We start from the raw sequence: 18,548 nt of genomic DNA, 5'->3' as shown, positions 1-18,548 counted from the left end.
ATGTCCCACAGGCCTGCAGCCTGTGCAGCCGGGTTAGGTCTGGCCGCGTTGGAGGGGCTCCCCCGGAGCCGCTGGGGGGGTCTGGGGAGCCCGTGGGTGGCCTGCGACGCCCACACCCTCTCTCCTACCTGCCCACCGAGCTTCCCTGCCTCCCTGGCTGCCGCGGGTCTTTCTGTCTTTAGGGCGTCGCCCTGTGCGTGGCCCGCTGTTTCCCGGCGGCAGGCAGGCAGGTCCAGGCCCGGGGCCCTTGGGAGACTCTTCCCAGCCCTGAACCCCGCACGTTTCCCCACTTCGCCCTCACGCTAATCGAATAAGACTTGAAACAGGCACACTGTGTTCTTACCGCTGTGCACGGCCGGGCTGCTCTGTTAAATGTCCCGGTAACCGAACCGCGTAACCCGACGAAGCTCTCCTAGTTGAAACAGTATTTATGGGTGGCCCTGCCTGCCTCGCTCTGCCCAACACGCGGGGCTGCCCGCGGCCCCCCGGGTGGAGAGCGAGCGGCTTCTGCAGCCGCTGGGCTTGCGGGAGGCGTGGGCAGCTGCGGTGTTCCCGGCCAGCACGTCAGGGCTGAGCCCCGCCTGGAGCTCGCCCGCCGCGGGTTCCGGGCACCGCAGGCTCTGCGTCCCTGCCGCGCTCAGCGGAGCCCTCTCCCACTCGCGTCCGGTCCACTCTTGTTCAGTCACGTTTTCGTAAAGTTCCAACTAAGCCTTCTTTTTGCTCATCCGACCCTCTGGTTCAGACTCCAGAACCCTCTCCTGACCTGTTCCCCTTTGAAGGTGAACTCTTGACTCCCCATTTTTCTTGTGATTACTTCTTTATTTCAAGAAGTTCTGGCCTAATACTTATACATTTCTTTACACAGTAAACAGTAGACAGTAATGGAAAATGAAACCAAAAACTGACAAAGGAAAAAAGAAGGTTATTCCGGAGGCTTGTTTCATGGATTCCTTTTGAAATTTTATTTTCAGAACTTACAATATTTGAATTAGTTTTGAAAAACAAAGCTTTCTCAACCTAACAGTGAAGAGTATACCAGTGGGTTGTAAATATATAAAATATTTATACTTTTACTTCATTTGATGTGTCTTTTAATGTAGGATGACATTTGCAAGTCCAGTACTAATAGGATTTCAATATTTCTAGATTGATATGAAATAATTATGAAAATAATTAAATAATTACTGAATATGAAATCATTATGAACATTATGAAAATGAGGTACTCTCCATATGCCCTTTATGGAAGTCATCATGCAAAAATTTGGGGGCCCCAAAATATTTAGATTGGATCTATCACGCCTAGTTTCACCAGATAATTGGCGCTCCTCTGCCACGGGACCCCGTCTGTGCATGATGTGTGGGTGAAGCTGAACACAGCAAAGTAAGAGGATCATTATCTAATATTGTTAAATTTCCAAACTGTTCTTAAGATATTAAGCCAGAATGAACTAGAGCTCCATCTTCGGTGGCCCCCGCACTTCCCTGATAGAAAAGAAGTACATCTCTGCCCATTTCCAAACTGACCTATTTTGTATTGATCCCTCTGGTTTAGGGCCAACCAATGCCCCATCTGCGCTGTAATTAAGCAGAAGTGGGAGAGGACGTAACAAGACTTAGAAAACTGCGTGTGGACCTCAGACCACACGTGGACGGGGCCACGGACCAGCCCCTCCTCCGGGCTGCGTGTCCTCCACGGGCCGCGGACTCTGCTGCTGCCCGTGTGCACGGCATCAAATGTTTGCGACCTGGAAACAAAGGGAATTTCTTTCCATGTTTACTTATTACTTGGGGCGTTCGCCTTGCCTCTAAATGTCAACGTGCATCCACATTTTCTTGTTACCTTCTGATGGTCCCCGTGCACAGCAGAAAACTGACATCTCTGTATCGGGGGGTGGGGGGTGGTCCTCGTCATGGGCCTCAGCCCCTACGTCACCCGCTTGTTAGGCTGAAACTTGATGATGCTGCAGGGCTGAGCTGAGACCGAGGTGGAGGAACAGAAAGAATAGTTTTGGGGAAAAAACCGGGAGTTGACTTTCCCATAGGAGGGGAAATGAAGAGTTGGCTTTGGCCTGAGTGGAGGAGTGAAGAGGGATTCCACAGGACCGCCCAGGAAAATGCCAACCGGTGACTCTGCTCTAGTGCCTCATCCTTTTCTCATAAAGTCTCTGGAACCGCTAGTTGGGTTATTGTTGAATGTTTTTATAATTATCAGTTTATTATCAATTTATGTCAATTATCCACTATCAGTGTGTAATAATAATTAAAATAATTCAGATTTGCTACAGAGGAAGGTTATCATCATTAACCCCCTGCAGAGTCATAAAAATAAAACATAAACGTTAGCATGTTTCCTGTAACACTCGCTTAACTGTAAAACTGTTCTTTAATTACTGAAATGCTGGAAAGACATTTTCTGTCTTCCAAGATTGAGTTCTAGAGATCAGGGTTCCCTCCAGCCTTCAGACGGCTGGCGGGGAGACCCAGGGCCCCTCCAAGCACATCCCGAGGCTGCGGAACCAGCCAGGACATTGCTGGGCTTAGCGGTCAGTCAAGGCGGCATCTCTGAGCTGTGAGTGGACAGCGTGTCAGGTTCTGGCCTGGAAAGTCCAGTCGCACAGCAAAGCTCAGAGTCCTCAAGTTAGACGGTTACCTGGAACCACTTGTAGATAAAATGTGCAGAAAGGTCATCCATAATGGCAATGGAAATTCTTTTTTTAAATAAAAATTACCGTTTATAGGTACTTAGAAGTTGAGAAGGAGTTCCGAGAGGCCACCATTAGTGACTTGAAGATTCCTGATTGCGGGAAGGGAAGGGGGCCGCCCCCGAAGGCTGTCCTCCAGCTCCCACATTTAGGACATCTTACCTCACCCCAGATGGGCCACCACGTGACACGAGTGCATGATTTTAAGCAAAGGAGCTGTGTGTGTACGTCTCACAAGCTGCATTTCCCTCATATCACCTTGCAGGACAGTTTCAGTGTAAAAATAACGTACCAAACAGCTAACGATGATGGCAGCTAAAGGACTTCATCGTAAGGACCACTGTGGATTCTTCAAACGATAAGCAGGGCTCTCACGTAGGGATTGCTGCACTTTTTTGTCTATACTATTTTTTTCCCAATATATCCTGCCCGTAGTTTCCTTTATTATTAACAAATTACATTAGTATGGTACATTTGTAACTATTAGTGACCCAATATTGATAAATTATCATGAACGAAAGTCCACACTTTATTCAGATTTCCTTAGTTTCTACCTCACGCCCCTCTTCTCTTCCCACATCGCATCCAGGACACCGTATAGCATTTAGTTGCCATGTCTCTGGGTCCTCTTGACTGTGACAGTTTCTCACGCTTCCTGGTATCTGATGAGCTTGACAGTTCTGAAGAGCAGTGGTCAGGTGTTCAGTATTTTGTAGAATTTGCCCCTCTGTTGGGATTTGCCTGGTGGTTTTCTCATGCTTAGAATGAATATTATTAATTTTTACCTTAATCGAAACTATACGTGTACAAAGTGTTAAAAGGCTTATTAGTACTAACAGATGTGTCATGGAAAAGCAGTCCTCTGAACTGCCCCTTATCACTCTCACGCCCCACGGCCCCCTCCGTCAACGATTTTAGCTGTTTCCCCGCATTTGCTGCCCTGTTTCTAAGTCCTGTGCTGATTTGCCTCTTTTTTTTTTGACAGCCATTTATGATACCATGTAAATGATGGCTGGGTAGGTTATTCCTAGAATCTTACGACCACTGAGCTGTTCTTCATAAGCAAATTTGAACACCAGGTGATGTTCTCAGAGCAGTCCGGGTCTCGCTTATTCGGTGAGGAATTTCGCAAAACCATTATATGCTGTCAGATGCCTCCGGCTCCTCCGGATACACGCCCTTGTGATCACAGGTTCCTGGCAGGACAGCTGGAGGGTGGGTAGTTTTAAAGGCAGGTGAGATTTGGGCTGTTTCCACAAAATCCTTGAGGCTGAAATCACAGCCGTCTTTCCCTGCCCTCCAAGGGCAAGCCGGGGCGACGCCCTGGGAGATGGGAGCTGCCTGGGAGGGGGCGTTGCAGGCGGCCTGAGAGCGCTCCCCGCCGCCGGCCGCCGGTCTCATCACCGGTGCCGGGCCCTCCTGGCTGGGCTGTGCTGTTGCTGTGGTTTGTCCTCTGGCTTATGTCAGTGGGCCAGCAGCCCTCCTGCAGCCTCTGCTACCGCAGTGCTGATGGAAGCGGCTTCTAGCGGCTTCATCCTGGGTGGGTCCAGTGACTCTGACCTGAGAGGGCCCTGGTGCCCGAGTGGGGACTTAGTGTGAAAGTGCAAGCACTGGAGTCACTGTTCCCCGAGACCCCACGGGGTTCCAACTCCTCGGCATCGAGAAGGAACATACGTGGTGACACTTGACCGCGAGCTGCAGAGCCTCTGTTCTGCTGCAAGATTCAATATAAAAGAAACATGTGCCAGGAGCCTCGAGGCCAGTGCGAGTATGAACACACGGGCGGGGGGGCCGACGGGATGACAGCGCCTCTGAAACTCTGCCCACGTCCCAGCCTCTTGGCCTTTTGTGATACTTAGAGAAACGTATGTTCATTATTTCAAAATAACTGCTTTTAATACAAACTTATAGCTTGCTAAAAAATAATTGCTGTCCTCTCTTGGGATTCTTTCTGGGAAGATAAAGGTTTATTATCATAACGAGTCTATAATTAAAGGCTTTTATAAAAGGCAGCCGTTAAGTCTTTATTTGCTGCAGCCTTTGTTTTTTAATTGAAGAGCAAGTGTTTATAGAGCACTCATCATCTCTAAAGTACCTTAGCAAACATGAAGCAATTGTTGCACTAGTATTTAGAGGTAATACACCTATGTTTTTCAGCTTGGTTCAGGAGAAACCAACATTGAGTGATTTGAACTTAGCCTGGGGAGGGGGTGGGAGAAAGGTTTTCGTTTTCTCTGCACTGCTGACCGCGTCTCATGTACTCTCTGTAGCCAGACCTGGCCCTTGCAGTGGATTCTTTTAAGCTTTACAAGAAGAAAAGGGAGCAAAGCGCTTATGATGCTTTTAAACGTTAAGGAAAACCCAGGAGAAAGGCGGTGCGGGTAGCATGGGATTGAAGAGGAGACCACAGGGGCCTGGGCGCTCGGGCACCAGGACAGCCTCCGTGGAGCTTGGCGGCAGGGACCCCCAGGAAGTCTGGTGGTTTGAGGGGCTCAGTCTCTTATACTCGGAAAGAGAAGGTGGAGATTCTAAGTCACCACGTGCTCAGTGTACATAAGATAATGGAGAAAATGTCTGCATTTATTTAAATAGATTATTTAACATATTGACAGATGTTAATGAAAGAAGTGAGCTCTTGTGTCTAAACCACTAGATAATTGCCTTCCTTTACAGAATGTGCTCTGGAGGTTTAAATTCTCTCAGCTGAAAGGATCTTCAGATGATGGGAAAGCTCGGGTGAAGCTGCTGTTTCAGAATCTGGACACCAAGCAGATCGAGATGAAGGTAGGAACTCACCCACCTGAGCCCAGCCTCACCCGAGGAACCAAGCATCCGAGGGTGGAGGGAAAATAATCAGAATTGGAGTGGGAACCCTCCTCAGAAATCAGCAAGGATGTCACAGGAGCCCGTAGTATGTCTCCTGTTAGAGGCTTTAATGTCCTAAAATTGTAAAATCATCGAAACGTTATTTGATTCCACTGAAAGTCACAACTTGCTTAGTCAGTATTAGCAGAAAACAATATTTAAAAACACAGGGGAAGTCGATCCTTAAAGGAAGAGTTTTACAAACCGCCTTAAGTGATGGATTGTCTGTGGTACCAGGAACAAACTACTGTTAATTCAGAGGATCTTGACATAACTTACAAAGTCATTGCATTGAACCGTCATTTTACTATGAGCAACTGTTGATGTTTTGCTTACTTTATGTATAACTGTGTTGTCAACAACCCAGTTTTAATATAAACTAAAGACAAACTGAAGGGTAAGTTCCATACACAAAACCAAAAGAAAGAGAAAACAAAAATGCAAAACCTGCAAACACATATTGTTTGGAAACTGACTGTCAGCACTTTGCACGCACTTTTTGATGAAATTCGTCGGAGGGACGCAGCTCCTGTGACGTTGTTATGTCCGGACACTGTATCAATTTGTAACCTCTTCACTGAGGTTAATGACATAGTGCACCACATCTACTTTTTTTTTTTTTACCCACATCTACTTTTTAAGTAAAACTGAGATTGTGCAGAAACGCTTGACATTATTCTGTTTAGGGAGTGGATGAAATCAAATCAGACTGTAACCACTGTCAAGGCTTTTGGGTCTGGAGGTGAACAACAGGGCAGCCAATGGGACGGTGGTGCTGGCAGGGACACGGGTCCCTGGGCTGTGATGGAGACGTGGCCACTCTCAGTCACGCCACCCTGAGCGGAGTCCAGTGGACATGCCACCAGCAGAGGGGGTCCGAGGAGAGCAGGGAGAGGGAGGGATGCTGGAAGTGATTGTTGGTACTTGATCTGCATGGATGCAGCTAACACAGCAGGTCCTCCTCTGCTGACGCATTGATTGGCCCTTCACCCTAGGGACTGCGGCCAGGAGGAGCCCCAGGACCCCTTCCAGGCTCAGGTCCTATGCCATCCGTGTGAGCCGGGGGGCCACTTAGGAAGCTAGCCCCCCGGTGCGCCTTGGGTTCCTGTGCTCACGGGTTCCAGGGACTTTGCAGAGCACCTGATGTCCCAGGACACGGTCACGTGGCACCTGGATTCCCTTTTCACAGGGACTCCTGTTTCATTCGATTTAAAAGTTTTTCATTTTTGATGTTTAGTCAACTCTTGGTTATCTGTGTTGGTAAAGGGAGTAGGGGCATTGGATGGTCTAAACCAGACAGTCTGAAACAGGTGACGTAAACTTTGGGGCGTGTGTACTGAAGCAGACTCGGTTTCCTTGTGGCCCTCAGTTTAGGCAGCTTCAGTTTCCATTTTCAGGCAAAGAGAAAGTTCTAGAAAGTCGTGGAGGCCACAGGGGCGGATACAGGATTTGCAGAATTGAAGCTTAAACAGTCTGCAGGTGTCTCTTTATGAAAAAATATACAAAATTGCAAATGCGGTAAGCTAACTAGACACAGAAATGAGTGTGAGACACATCACACCTCCCAGGAGACCCAAACTGAACCCATGTCCACGTGAACCCTCCCCCCAGATCCTAGGACCTCCAGCAGCCCCCCGTGCCTCCCCTCCGGGGCCGTGGGGTGCGAGAGAGTAGGGCAGAGGAGGGCCGGGGTCTCAGCAGGTAGCACAACGACCAGGGGCCCCTTGCTCAGGCCCCTCCCGGGGCCTTGCAAGTGGGGATGAAACGGGACAAAAGTAGTTTCCATGTTGTCACACGGAGCAGGAAACGTGCACGTGGAGAGCCTCTAATAAGCACGGGCGGCGGGTTTGAAAAAACTGCTTCAGGCTGAGGTTCTGCGTTTATTACAGCTTGTGAGACAGAGGGAAGGTTGGAAACGCCAGTCAGGAATCTAGAACCCGTGAGAACACCTGTAGCTACCGCTGGACTTAAACCAAGAGCCGGGCGCTGAATTCTGAATAGGACCCAGGGCTATGGCCAGTGGAAGGGAGAGTGGCATGATGTCCTCAGTGAACCGAGAGTTTCAGAGAAAACGATTCCTATTAATTGAGTTTCCTTACGGGAGTGATAGTCGTGGAGCAGTTAACCTTTGAGTGTTTATTGAGAATCTTCATGGGATGTTTAACGATCGCCGCCTCAGGGATGGGCGTAAAGAGAAAATGCATCCGAGGGAGGATTTCCGGGGCTTTGGGAGCACAGACGGGAGGTTATTTTTTCTATCCATTATTTACAAAAACGTTGTGCACTTCCGGGACTTGGGCTGAGCCCACAGTGAGGCCAATGGCCGGAGCTTTGGGGCTGCAGTCTTTTTTAAAGAAAGCATTTGTTTTCCTGTTTTCTACGTCTTTCTCCTAAATAAAGAGTGTAGCATAAAGAAGCTTTCTGAAATGAAGGATTTACTTGCCTGCTGATCTACTTAATAGGTTATAAGCGAATCACAGTTAAGTTACAAGGACTGAATTCGGGGTCCACTGCAGGGAGGGACGGTGCCCTTCTACCCCCCAACCCCCTTCCTATGCCCGTTGTTTGTAGTTTACACGTTCCTCTGTGATTTCATTTCTGCCTCTAGAATGGGCCGTCAAGGGCAGCTTTTCTTTAGCTTTTTATCTTCAGAACTTAGTAAATGTGTTTTAAATGAATAAATTAATGAAGAAAGAAAGAGCAAGTTAGTATTGAAAGAACTACCAGATACACTCACAAAAATTGTTATCAGTTTCCAAGGAGAAAATTGTTCCAATTATCGTGAAAATCCCCGACGACTACAGACCTCTGCACACGAAGGTTTCCGGCGAGCCCAGTTGAGAATCCACGAGGCGGATGCTGGTCGTTGAAGGCAGCACACTGTGTGATGAAGAAGAATCCTGTCTCTAGGAGGAACAGAGGCGGGTGTTCTTCACTCTGTGATGATCCGGGAGGATAAACTCCACTGGAAACTATGCCTCGGCGTCGCGAGTCGCACAGATGGTCAGACGTGGACGGCGGGGGCTGAGCAGGGGTACATCACGCCGCTGCCGGCTTCAGCGAGTAACCGTGGCGGCGTCGGATTGCGGAGAGATGGTGGAGGGAGACAAGGCCAGGTTCCTCCTGAAAATGGAGTGAAGCGGGGCCTCGACAGAATAGGGGACACGCGAGTGCAGCCCCTTCCAAATATGGGTCTGAAATTGGCCTTAATCTGTTCTCCCGGAAGCTGGAACGGAGCAGAGCTTTCCTTTCTTTGCTCTTCTTTTCCCTTCCTCGCTCCCTTTCTTCCCTCCTTCCTCCCTCCCAGGTCCCCTGCGTGGTCGGGTCAGTAAGGTGCCCCTCCTCCGCATGGGGACAGGGAAGGTGCACCAGTCCCGCTGCATCCAGGTTAGAGCCCAGCATCACCCGGCCGCCTCGCCGCTTCTCACCTGCTGGCCTCTGACGCCACTTCTCGGCTTTCTTCCTGGACGTTGTGCTTCCCGTAGACATTTGCTTGGAAAACATCGGTCAAAGGTTTGCTGTGTCCGAGGGTCTCTGTGCAAGGGTCGTCTTGGTTACGACACCTGCCTGGGGACCCACCCCTCCCTCCGAGCCTTCCTGGGCCGTCAGGCCTTCACCGCGGCCGGCGGGCGGGGGGATCTTTTATCGCACCCGTTACGTTACAAGCCGCCGCTGTGCTCAGTCCTTCCTAAGCACGACTGCCTCATCCCCACGACCAGCCCAGGAGAGAAGCGCTGGCATCACAATATATGTTCAATATGGTACAAAACAGATTGTTCAAGTCGGCATAAAGTTTACGTTAATTCACGTACAAGCCAGAACGACTTCCCCAGACCTCAGTACGTGAATGTTTCTTCCACCGAGAGAGTCAGCCTGTCCTTGAAGCTTCGAAGCCAGGAATGGGCTTCTCCTCTCCAGCTATGCGAGTCCTAGGTGGCAGTACTTCCAATGCAGGCGGCTCTGTCTGCATATGGAAGATGAGTGGTTCAGTGTAGCCGTGCTGTGGAGTATCTTCTCTGGACCTCCCGGATGACTCGCGGCAGCTTCTGCGTCACCTTGCACTTGAACCCTTCTCCCTGCCCGGCTCCACCCGCCACATGCCTGCTGGATGCCTCCAGGGCAGCTCAGCCCCTCCCCCCCCCCCCCTCTGGGGCCCCAGCCGCGCCCACTGGACGCGTCTCCTCCGGGGTTGATGAGGCCCGGGTGCCTCTGTGAGGTACCACCCTGCTCCCTGAGCTCCTCCAGGACGCCATCCCCTCCGCAGAGCCTCCGTCTCCGAGGGGCACACAGACCACCAGGCACCAAGGGGATGCGGCCTGAGAATCTGCTTTTCCAGGACGCTCCCAAGAGGCGCTGATGCCTCAGGACCGCTCGGTGTAAGAGCCAGTGCACTAGGTTTCTTCTGGAAGGTTTTGTCAGGAACCAGCGAGGGCCCATTGGACCAGTTTGTCCTGGATTTCGGTGCCAGTTCTGTGACTAGTCCGCCTCGTCGCCTCGCAGAAGTTACTTAAACCCCTAAAACCGCCATTTCCTGCTCTGGAAGATGAACTTGGCGCTTTACCCGGGTGTCCTACTTCACTTCTGACCTTTGAGGCTGACGATGCTGTATTAACAGATGGCTGGGAGAGGACCGGCGTTGGCTGGGTGCCGATGTTGTACCGGAAGCCACGCCTTCCCTCCACGCCTCCTGTGCTGGCCCGGCTCCGTCCGGGGCCGTGTGCATCACACCCCACGGGGAGCCACTCGGTGACGTTTCAGGAACTTTGCCAGCCTGTCCTCAGTCCGTGGGGAGTATTTACAAACACCACAGCCATCAGCAAATGCTGCAGCTCAGAGGCCCTGGCACAGCACTGCCTGGGCCGCAGAGTCCACAGTGGGAGACCCGTATCGGATCCCCTCAGTGGGCCCGTCTCCACACTCAGCGGCTGGGCCCCGAGCTGAGTTCCCTGGAGAATAACACGTGGTAAATTGTGTTGTGTGCGTGGTTATCCCTGCTAACTGTCACATCCAATTACACTCCTTTGGGGCGCTTTCTAAGGGAAGTTACAGCGCGTATTCACTTATCCTAGAGACGCGTTCATTTATTTAACAATAATCCCTTTCAAGTATAGCTTTGATCGGCTTCCATGTTGAATCCTTTGGGAAGGGCAGTGGTTAAGGCTCCCCTTGAAATACAGTCTGTGTCTGAATTGCTACAGCTGAGTGGAAACTGGTCTCTTAAACGGTTACAGACTTTAAAGTTTCCCCCTCGTGCACTGGGCCATTAGATGACAATTAGCGAAAACTAAAAGCCCAGGATGGCTACCGCTGCTCGGAAGGGCTGTCTGTCATCTCACAGACAGTTTTGGACACATGTCTGCAGTTTGCACAGCAAGATGGAAATAGAGGTAGTGCCCTAAGGAAATGTGATTTCTGCGCGAGGAGATGTATTGAGGACATCCGGGCAACGTTAACACTTACACGTTCATTGAAAGTGTCACCCTTGTGATAGACGGAACATTCCTGAGAGTAAGGATCATAAAAGAAGAAACGTTTTCTCAGGTTTGGGTGACCTCAGTCTTCATAGTTTGACGAGCCCAGTATAGACCCTCATGGCTTCCTGAGAGTTTCCGCTAATTAAGGAAAAGATCAAGGTATTAAAACACTTAAAATCTGATAATTATGCCAAGCTGTAGATCATATTTAAAATCAGTGTTTCAGCCACCATGAAATGTTAAAAGACTATAAAAATCGAGCTCATTGGGACAAATAAATTGCAGAGGAAAGTAACTGGGTGACAGGGTTCAGTGGGTGAAACTCACAGAACATGAGATAGAACTTGCTGGCCATGTGCCCCAGCCTCTAGCTCACCTGCCGAGCACGCGGACACACACATCCATGTGCACGAACACTCACAGCACACGTGTGCATGCACGCACACAGGCACACATGCATGCAGAGCGTACACACACGGGCACGTAAGTACAGGGGCACATGTGTGCACATACGTTCACACATGTGCACAGGCGCACGTGCACACACACAGGGTGTAGCACGATTCATTCTGCTAAACTGGGGACACGGTGAGCCCTGCTGTGTGAGAGCTCTGACAGGCTTCAGTGGAGGCCAAAGTCCCGACCTGGTGCTGCTGGTCAGGTGACTGAAAGCCCGGCACAGATGGAGTCAGGATGCGGAAGAGGACCTGAGCGCTGACCTATGTTAGTTACAAGAAAATCAAGAATTAAACCCAATCGTCAGGATATCAGTGCAAAAAACCCAGAAAGCCAGTGTGTTCATGTTTACAGCCGCCTTTCTTAGTTCGTGTGTATTTGTACTTACTTGAGTAACTTCCTTGTGGTTCTAAGAACATAGAATCTGTTAAATTTTCTGTCATGTGTTTTTCTAATAGTTATAATATATAAGTACATTCTATTTCTTCTTGCAGGAGCTGGAGTTTCAGGATCTGACGGCTGTTCTACACTGCATCCACTCCTTCATAGCGGCGAAGGTGGCCTCGGTGGATCCGGTATTTATAGACAGTCAGAGTATTGCCAGAAAATACATGTATAGCAGCTGAGCAGTGCTTCTGTTGAGTCTGAAATTTAAATTATTTTCTTAAGAAATGGATATTTCCTGCACAATATTGCGACTTTGTGTGGTTTTATAATGATCCTATAGTTGTGATACCAATAAAACATGTCACTAGTTTCCAGAGATGGGTCGGACTTGTTGCATCTGACAAGGAGCACAGCCTCCGCTCAGGGAGAGCTGTGGCTGAGGAAACTCGCCTTCCCTGTGAAATAAGCCGCGTCACCACAGTCCTCCAGCTCACGTGGAGGCGCCAACAGCACACACGCTGCTAAGACCCACATCTCGTTTCCATTTCTATTTCCTTACAGTCGAAGAGCCCCAGAGCTTCACCACTTTTATTTTCCCCAAGAATGGCAAGTTCTCCTTTGGATTTCCACCATGGTTTATCCCAGGACATTGGATATAGTTCTCTGTGCTGTACAGCAACTAGGGATGGTCCTACTAAGTGAAGTAAGTCCAAGAAAGACAAATATCATATGATATCACTTACATGTGGAATCTTAAAAATGTTCCAAACGAACTTATTTACAAAACAGAAACAGACCCACAGACGTAGAAAACAAACTTACGGTTACCAAAGGGGAAAAGGTGGGTGGGAGGGGTAAATTGGGAGTTTGGGATTAACAGATACACACCACTATATATATATATATATATATATATATATAAAGAAAGATAAAAAGATGCAGGGGTCATTGACGGCCAACTTGATTTCACTCAGAAAAGCCTTTTCCTCTCAGTGGCCAAGACCCTGCTTGACACAGGGCTGTGGACACAGGATTCCCACCTCAGGAGGCCTTTCTGCCCACCATGGCCAACGTGGACAAGTGAACACTGGGCCACTCGGCAGCCCTGCAGACTTGCGGTTGCGGGGAAAGGGACACAGGCCACCCATCAGAAGCACAGCTAAGTCAGAAAGAGAGATGGGATTGGTGAAAACGCACCCTAGAAACTTTGTAAAGCTCCCAACTGGCTAACCCTGGGATAAAACTAGCACAGCGTATGTTCTAGAAGATAGCACTACACTGAAGTTAAAAGACTCTAGATCCAGGGAACAGAGGAACAGGTCAACAGAGCTAGTGTGAGAAAAACGTGGAGGTCTGAGGTGAACAGCTGATGGTAGGTTTATTTATTCAACAAACACTTGCGGAAGGTTCTTCGGGGCAGGCACTGTGCCTGGTCCTACAGCCACAGCAAGAGGCGGCTGAGGACCCAGTGCAGGCTGTGGGCTCAGACGAGGCCAGGTGGCCTCAGAAGGCCAACGTGACAGGTGACGGCGGCCGAGGTAGTAGCCGAGATCCACCCTCGTGGGTCAGTTCAGACATGGGATGTGGCCTTCATGCTTCCAGAAGAACGTTGGCATATTGGTTCCAAATAGACATCATTTTGTAATATAACACGTTTTGTATAAACTACGACTGTCTACCACAGGTTAGGAATTCTAGATTTTTGTATAGTAACTAGGAAGCTGGTTTACTTTAAAGCCCTGGACCATTCATAAATGTGATGGTGGTTGTACCACGTTAGCAGGATTTCCAGAATCTGGCCTATAGTGTCCTTTTTTGTGTGTTTTTATTTTAAAACTCAAAGGCAATACCCACGTGACTTAGAATTTCCTCACTCTTGATAAAACAGTGCTTACTTGGAAATCTGGATAAGAGTGAGCGTCTTATTCTGTTCGGGCTGCTGTAACAGAAACCACAGACCGGGGGCTTATAAACCACAGACATTCATTTCTCCCAGTTCTGGAGGCCGAAGTCTGAGATCAAGGCATCTGCAGACTCCAACCCCTCTTCCCGGTTCAGATGGCGTCTTCTCGCTGTGTCCTCACCCGGAGGAAGGGGTGCTATAAGGTCACCAATCCCATCATGAGGCCCCACCCGCGTGGCCTCATCAGCTCCCAGAGGCGCTGCTTCCAGACACCAGCACCCTGGGGGCTTGGCTTCCAGAAACAGTCATAGCAATAAGGAGGAACACAAATGTAACTGGCTTTATACAGCTTTTGTATTTTTTTTCTCAAAGTGATGACAGTCTGGACAGACTTTCGTGACTTTTTGAAGTGCAGGTGACTCACAGCTCTGTCCTAGAAGACATTCTTTTCTTTGTTCAGAAAGCACTGAGAAATCCCTGCTATGCTCAGGGCCATTAACCATTAACTGTTGCAGGTAATTCAGGCACAGAGAGTTCAGGGTCGTGTTCACAGTTGTAGGAACTCCCCGCCCAGCCTTCAGTCTCACTGTTATTCCCCTTGTCATTAATTTCTTTTCTTTTTTTAATTTTGTTTTTCTCAGTATTTTTGGTGTCATTAATTTCAAAGGTCAATGGATAATTGAAGTTCCCAAGCCTGAATGTATTCCAGCATGTGCACTGACATACAATTGTTGGTGATGCCTGAAAACCCAAACAATGGTAAGAGGAACATATATAGCCTCAGAATATTCAAGGAAAATATAAACGGCGTTCTAAAAGTTAAAGTAAGCTGCTACCTACAGTATGTCTACAGCGTCCATTTCAAATTCATAAGTAATATGCTAAGTGTGATAAATTAGCATCATTTTATGCTAATAGGTATAGAAATGCCTGTGTTGGTTTAGAACTCTTTTCTCCCCTTGGGGAGAAAAACCACCTTTGAAGACTCTTCAGCTGAACGGAAGAAGCAGCTCCACCGTCACCACCTGGCCTCTGCTTCTCTCACCCTTTCCCTCTCCCTGCCCATTGCATGCGTTGGGACGCAGGTAGAGTAACGCTGAGAAGAATCAGCTGCAGCATCAGCAGGCTTCTCCCTGCTCAGGAGTTCAGAGCCGTCCAGGGCTTCAGCTCACGGGGTTGTGGGTGAACCGCTCTCAAATGGATTTCTGCCCCTAATCAAAGAGTATTCTAGAACCAGGACTGCAGCCGTGAGCCAAGCAGACAAAACCTTTGCCGTGTTCCCCAGACTGGAGCCACAGTTCCGACGGGGAGTCCTGAAGACGTATTCTGGGTGCTCTGAAACACGGGAGCAAGGCCTCCAGGACGTTGAATCAGCAGCAGGCCTCCTCGGACAAACTGCTCTCGGGGTCAAGGCTTTGGACGCTCTCTGCTTCACAAGGTCACGAGGATCCAGTCTGGACAGAGACGCTCTTTATGCCCAAACTGCTGGAATGCGAGGAACTGGAAACCCCCTCGAGTCCAGTTCCTGTGCTGCAGCCGTGTCACCAGCTCCTCCCTGGCGGGACCTCTGGTCACCTCCATCATAAACCCCCCTGCCCCTCCGGCCACGGGACAACCCCGGCCAGCCCCAGGCTTTTGTGTGTGTGTTCCTTTTCGTTTTCACTGACCCGGCGGAATTTTTGGCTGAGTTCGTCTTTTGTTGTTGTTGGCCGAGGAGCCCCTTGGGAAGGACAGCGCGCCTGAGCGGCCCCTTGGGAAGGACAGCGCGCCTGAGCGGCCCCTTGGGAAGGACAGCGCGCCTGAGCGGCGAGCCCTTCATTTGTAGATTTGTCCTTTAAATAGATGCGAATTTTAAACATCGGCACAAAAAGATTGATTAGCGAGTTTTTTCATTCTTTTTTTTTCCCATTTTCAAATTTTAAAAAGAAAAAATTATCATGAAGTAAATTGCATCAAATTACTTCCATCACAAATTGCTGATAGAACATGTAGAAGATGAAAAACTCACACTCTTAACTTGGGTCTGCGTTAGCAGAGTAAGTGGTGGATTAAAAACTCGTCTTCGTGATGGAAGAGAGGCTCTGTTCTGGTGTACAGCATCTACGCCATCCCATGAAAATGTATTCAGAGGCAGGAATCACTCAGTATTTTCAACCCTACAGCTCCATCAGGCTTTGGATTCTAAGTTCTATTTCTGTGTTTGTTGAGGCTGCATGCTAACCACGATTCTGCGATATTCCCTTGTTTTGCTAAATGGCCTCAGTTGCAAAGCGCAGCATGAGGTAAACTTAGAGCCAAGATTCAGCCAAATGCTGTCCAGCTTGTCTCCGGAAGGTGAGGAGAAGCGGAGATGGAGGTGAGGAGAAGCGGAGATGGAGGTGAGGAAAAGCGGAGATGGAGGTGAGGAGAAGCGGAGATGGAGGTGAGGACCCAGGAGGCTATTTCCAGTCACAGGGGACGCGTGTTTCCCTCAGTCCCTTGGGAGTGAGGTCCTGAGTCTTTCATTCAGGACGCTTGTGTCCCTCGAGTGTGTCTCCTGGGCATTGGGTGCAGGCTGAGCTCTGACAGGTGCCTCCTACCCGGGCTGGGGTGGGAGGTATCAGCTCACAGGTCCCCCTACACCTGGGAAGAGAAAGAGGAAGGAGGCCCCGGCTCTGCCGTCTGGGGTCCAGCTGTCCACTTAAGTACAGCCCGGCCCCGAGGCCCCTGGAAGTGGGGTGCACAGTCCCCTTTCGCCCGCAGGGCCAGCCTGTCCTCCCCAAATGCCTGCCGGGAGCGAAGCCCAGCTCTGACCTTCAGCCGGTCACCCAGTGCCAAGTGCTTTTATAAAAAGCGTGCCTCTCTTCCACTCCTTGCAGGAGAAGCCGCCGCACGAGTCCACACAAACGGGACTGAGCGGCCTTTCTGCCCTTTCAGACAGTCCACGAGGGACATTCCTACAAGTCTGTCTGATTTGAGCAAACAGGTCATTAAGGGGCTTTGGCTCGTGTCCTCAGAGGTTCCATTTCTGCCTAGAAATGACCCGGGACGGCCTTCCACTTACCATGGAGCAGTGATCCTCCTGGAGCTCCTGGACCTGGGCCCCGTGTCCATGTCGCCCGCAGGGCACCGGGCACTCTCAGCGCCGAAGGGCCAGGGGTGGCGGCCAGGTGACGGTGCTCCTGCCAGGGGGGCCCAGAGGTGGCCAGGGACACAGCCCTACTGCGCGGCCAAGGCCCAGGCCGTAAACGAGCAGGGCCGCGCCTTCTGAGCCAAACCCAGGCCCGAGCCCCCCTCCCCACTCCCCCTCTCTCCCCAGAGTGGAGAATTAAGGCATTTAACCACAGGTAACGTCCCGAGATCAACCAATGGTATTTCAGAACTGAGCAACCTTAAATGCTTCTGGCAATGAAAGAAAACCAAATGCACGCTTCTAAAGAACTTCCCGAGGGCCGTGGCAGCGTGACAGGCAGCGGTGCAGAAGCACGAGCACAGCTCTCCTGAAAGGTGGTTTATGTTCTGGCGATGACAACTTAGATAAGACAGAGTTTGGTTGGAAAAAGGATACATGCGTCATTGGTACCCAACAGTAAATTAACACCACGGTAAGAGACAAGAATATTAAGTAATACATACTTTTCCTGAGAAAAAATGTTCTCCTAGAATAAACTGTTCCTTTAAAACTGGAACTCAAAGCGAATGCAAAGCAGAAAGAACACCCACGTGTTTCCTCCAGGGAACTCGATATCCCGCTTTCCTCCAGGCAGGCGGTATTTTCTACCTTGACTCACACACACACACAGAGAACCTGCCTGCCCTGAGCACCGTCTTCGTCTCGGATTTGGTGGGAGACTCACGAGCTCCACAAGAGTAAAATGTGCCTGCACGTGTGTGTACCATGTGCATGTGTGTGCCTGCACGGGAGCCTACGTGTGTGTGTAAATGTGTGAGTGTGCGCATGTGTGTGTGTACATGTGCATGTGTGTGCTCCTGCCTGTGTGTGCCTGCACGGGAGCCTACGTGTGTGTGTACACGTGTGAGTGTGTGTACGTGTGTGCATGTGTGAGTGCATGTGCGTGGGTGTGTGTACACGTGTGTGTGCATACATGTGTGAGTGTGTGTACATGTGTGTATGGAGCAGGGGGAAGGCAATTTCAGAAATAAACATGGATTCTGTTTCCAGAACCTGGAGAGGTGACGCTGAGGACACAGCCCCACCCGTTCCCCGGGGCAGACTCTCGGTTTGAGGATCTTCTAACTGAGAAAGGAAAACAAACGTTGCCATCGGGTCGGATGTCGTGGAGCGGCTCGGACACCAAGGGGCTCACAGTCACAAAGCTGGCCCCGATCCACAGGGCTGGGCGCACCCTCCAGGTACGGTGACAGGCAGGTGACGGGAGAGGCTGGGGAGAGCGCGGGGGTCGGGCTCGGGGGCCCCTCCTGCCTCAGTGCCCGGAAGCTGACCCCTGGGGAGCCTGGCTTCTCCCTCTGAGCTTCCGGGACTCCGACGGCAGGGCTGGGATCCGATGCCCCCGACGCTCGCTCAGCCCTAAATTCTGACCCCTGCAGCCAGGGCTGTGGGCCGTCCCACTCCTGAGGCTGGAGGCTCAGCTGCTGCTTCCTTGGGCTTTTATTCTGGGAAGTTGGGCCTCTCCTGGGTCAGCAGATGCTATCAGCACTGAAACGGCCTCAGGTCATTGCTGACAGTGACCAGGGTCAGCAGTGACAGAGACAAGGTCAGCACTGACAGGGACGGAGGTCAGCGGTGACAGTGACCAGG

The 18,548-nt window shown here is 50.3% G+C and overlaps 1 protein-coding gene across 1 annotated transcript in view; it reads left to right on the top strand.

The window, feature by feature from the left end:
• The window catches only part of SNTG2 (syntrophin gamma 2), a 198,557-nt gene extending 186,365 nt beyond the window's left edge, over nucleotides 1-12,192 (top strand). The window contains exons 16-17 of the mRNA XM_027113931.1: nucleotides 5,378-5,488; nucleotides 11,994-12,192. Coding sequence (XP_026969732.1) covers nucleotides 5,378-5,488; nucleotides 11,994-12,125 — 243 coding nt within the window. The 3' untranslated portion in view covers nucleotides 12,126-12,192. The remainder of the gene's footprint in view (nucleotides 1-5,377; nucleotides 5,489-11,993) is intronic.
• Nucleotides 12,193-18,548: the final 6,356 nt, after the last annotated feature.

Source organism: Aethalodelphis obliquidens, unplaced genomic scaffold, assembly GCF_003676395.1.
Source record: "Aethalodelphis obliquidens isolate GAN/ISIS:26980383/991018 unplaced genomic scaffold, ASM367639v1 scaffold12, whole genome shotgun sequence".
Taxonomy (NCBI): Eukaryota; Metazoa; Chordata; class Mammalia; order Artiodactyla; family Delphinidae; genus Aethalodelphis; species Aethalodelphis obliquidens.
Note: the sequence above shows the minus strand (reverse complement) of the source record. Positions and strands in the feature narration are given on the sequence as shown.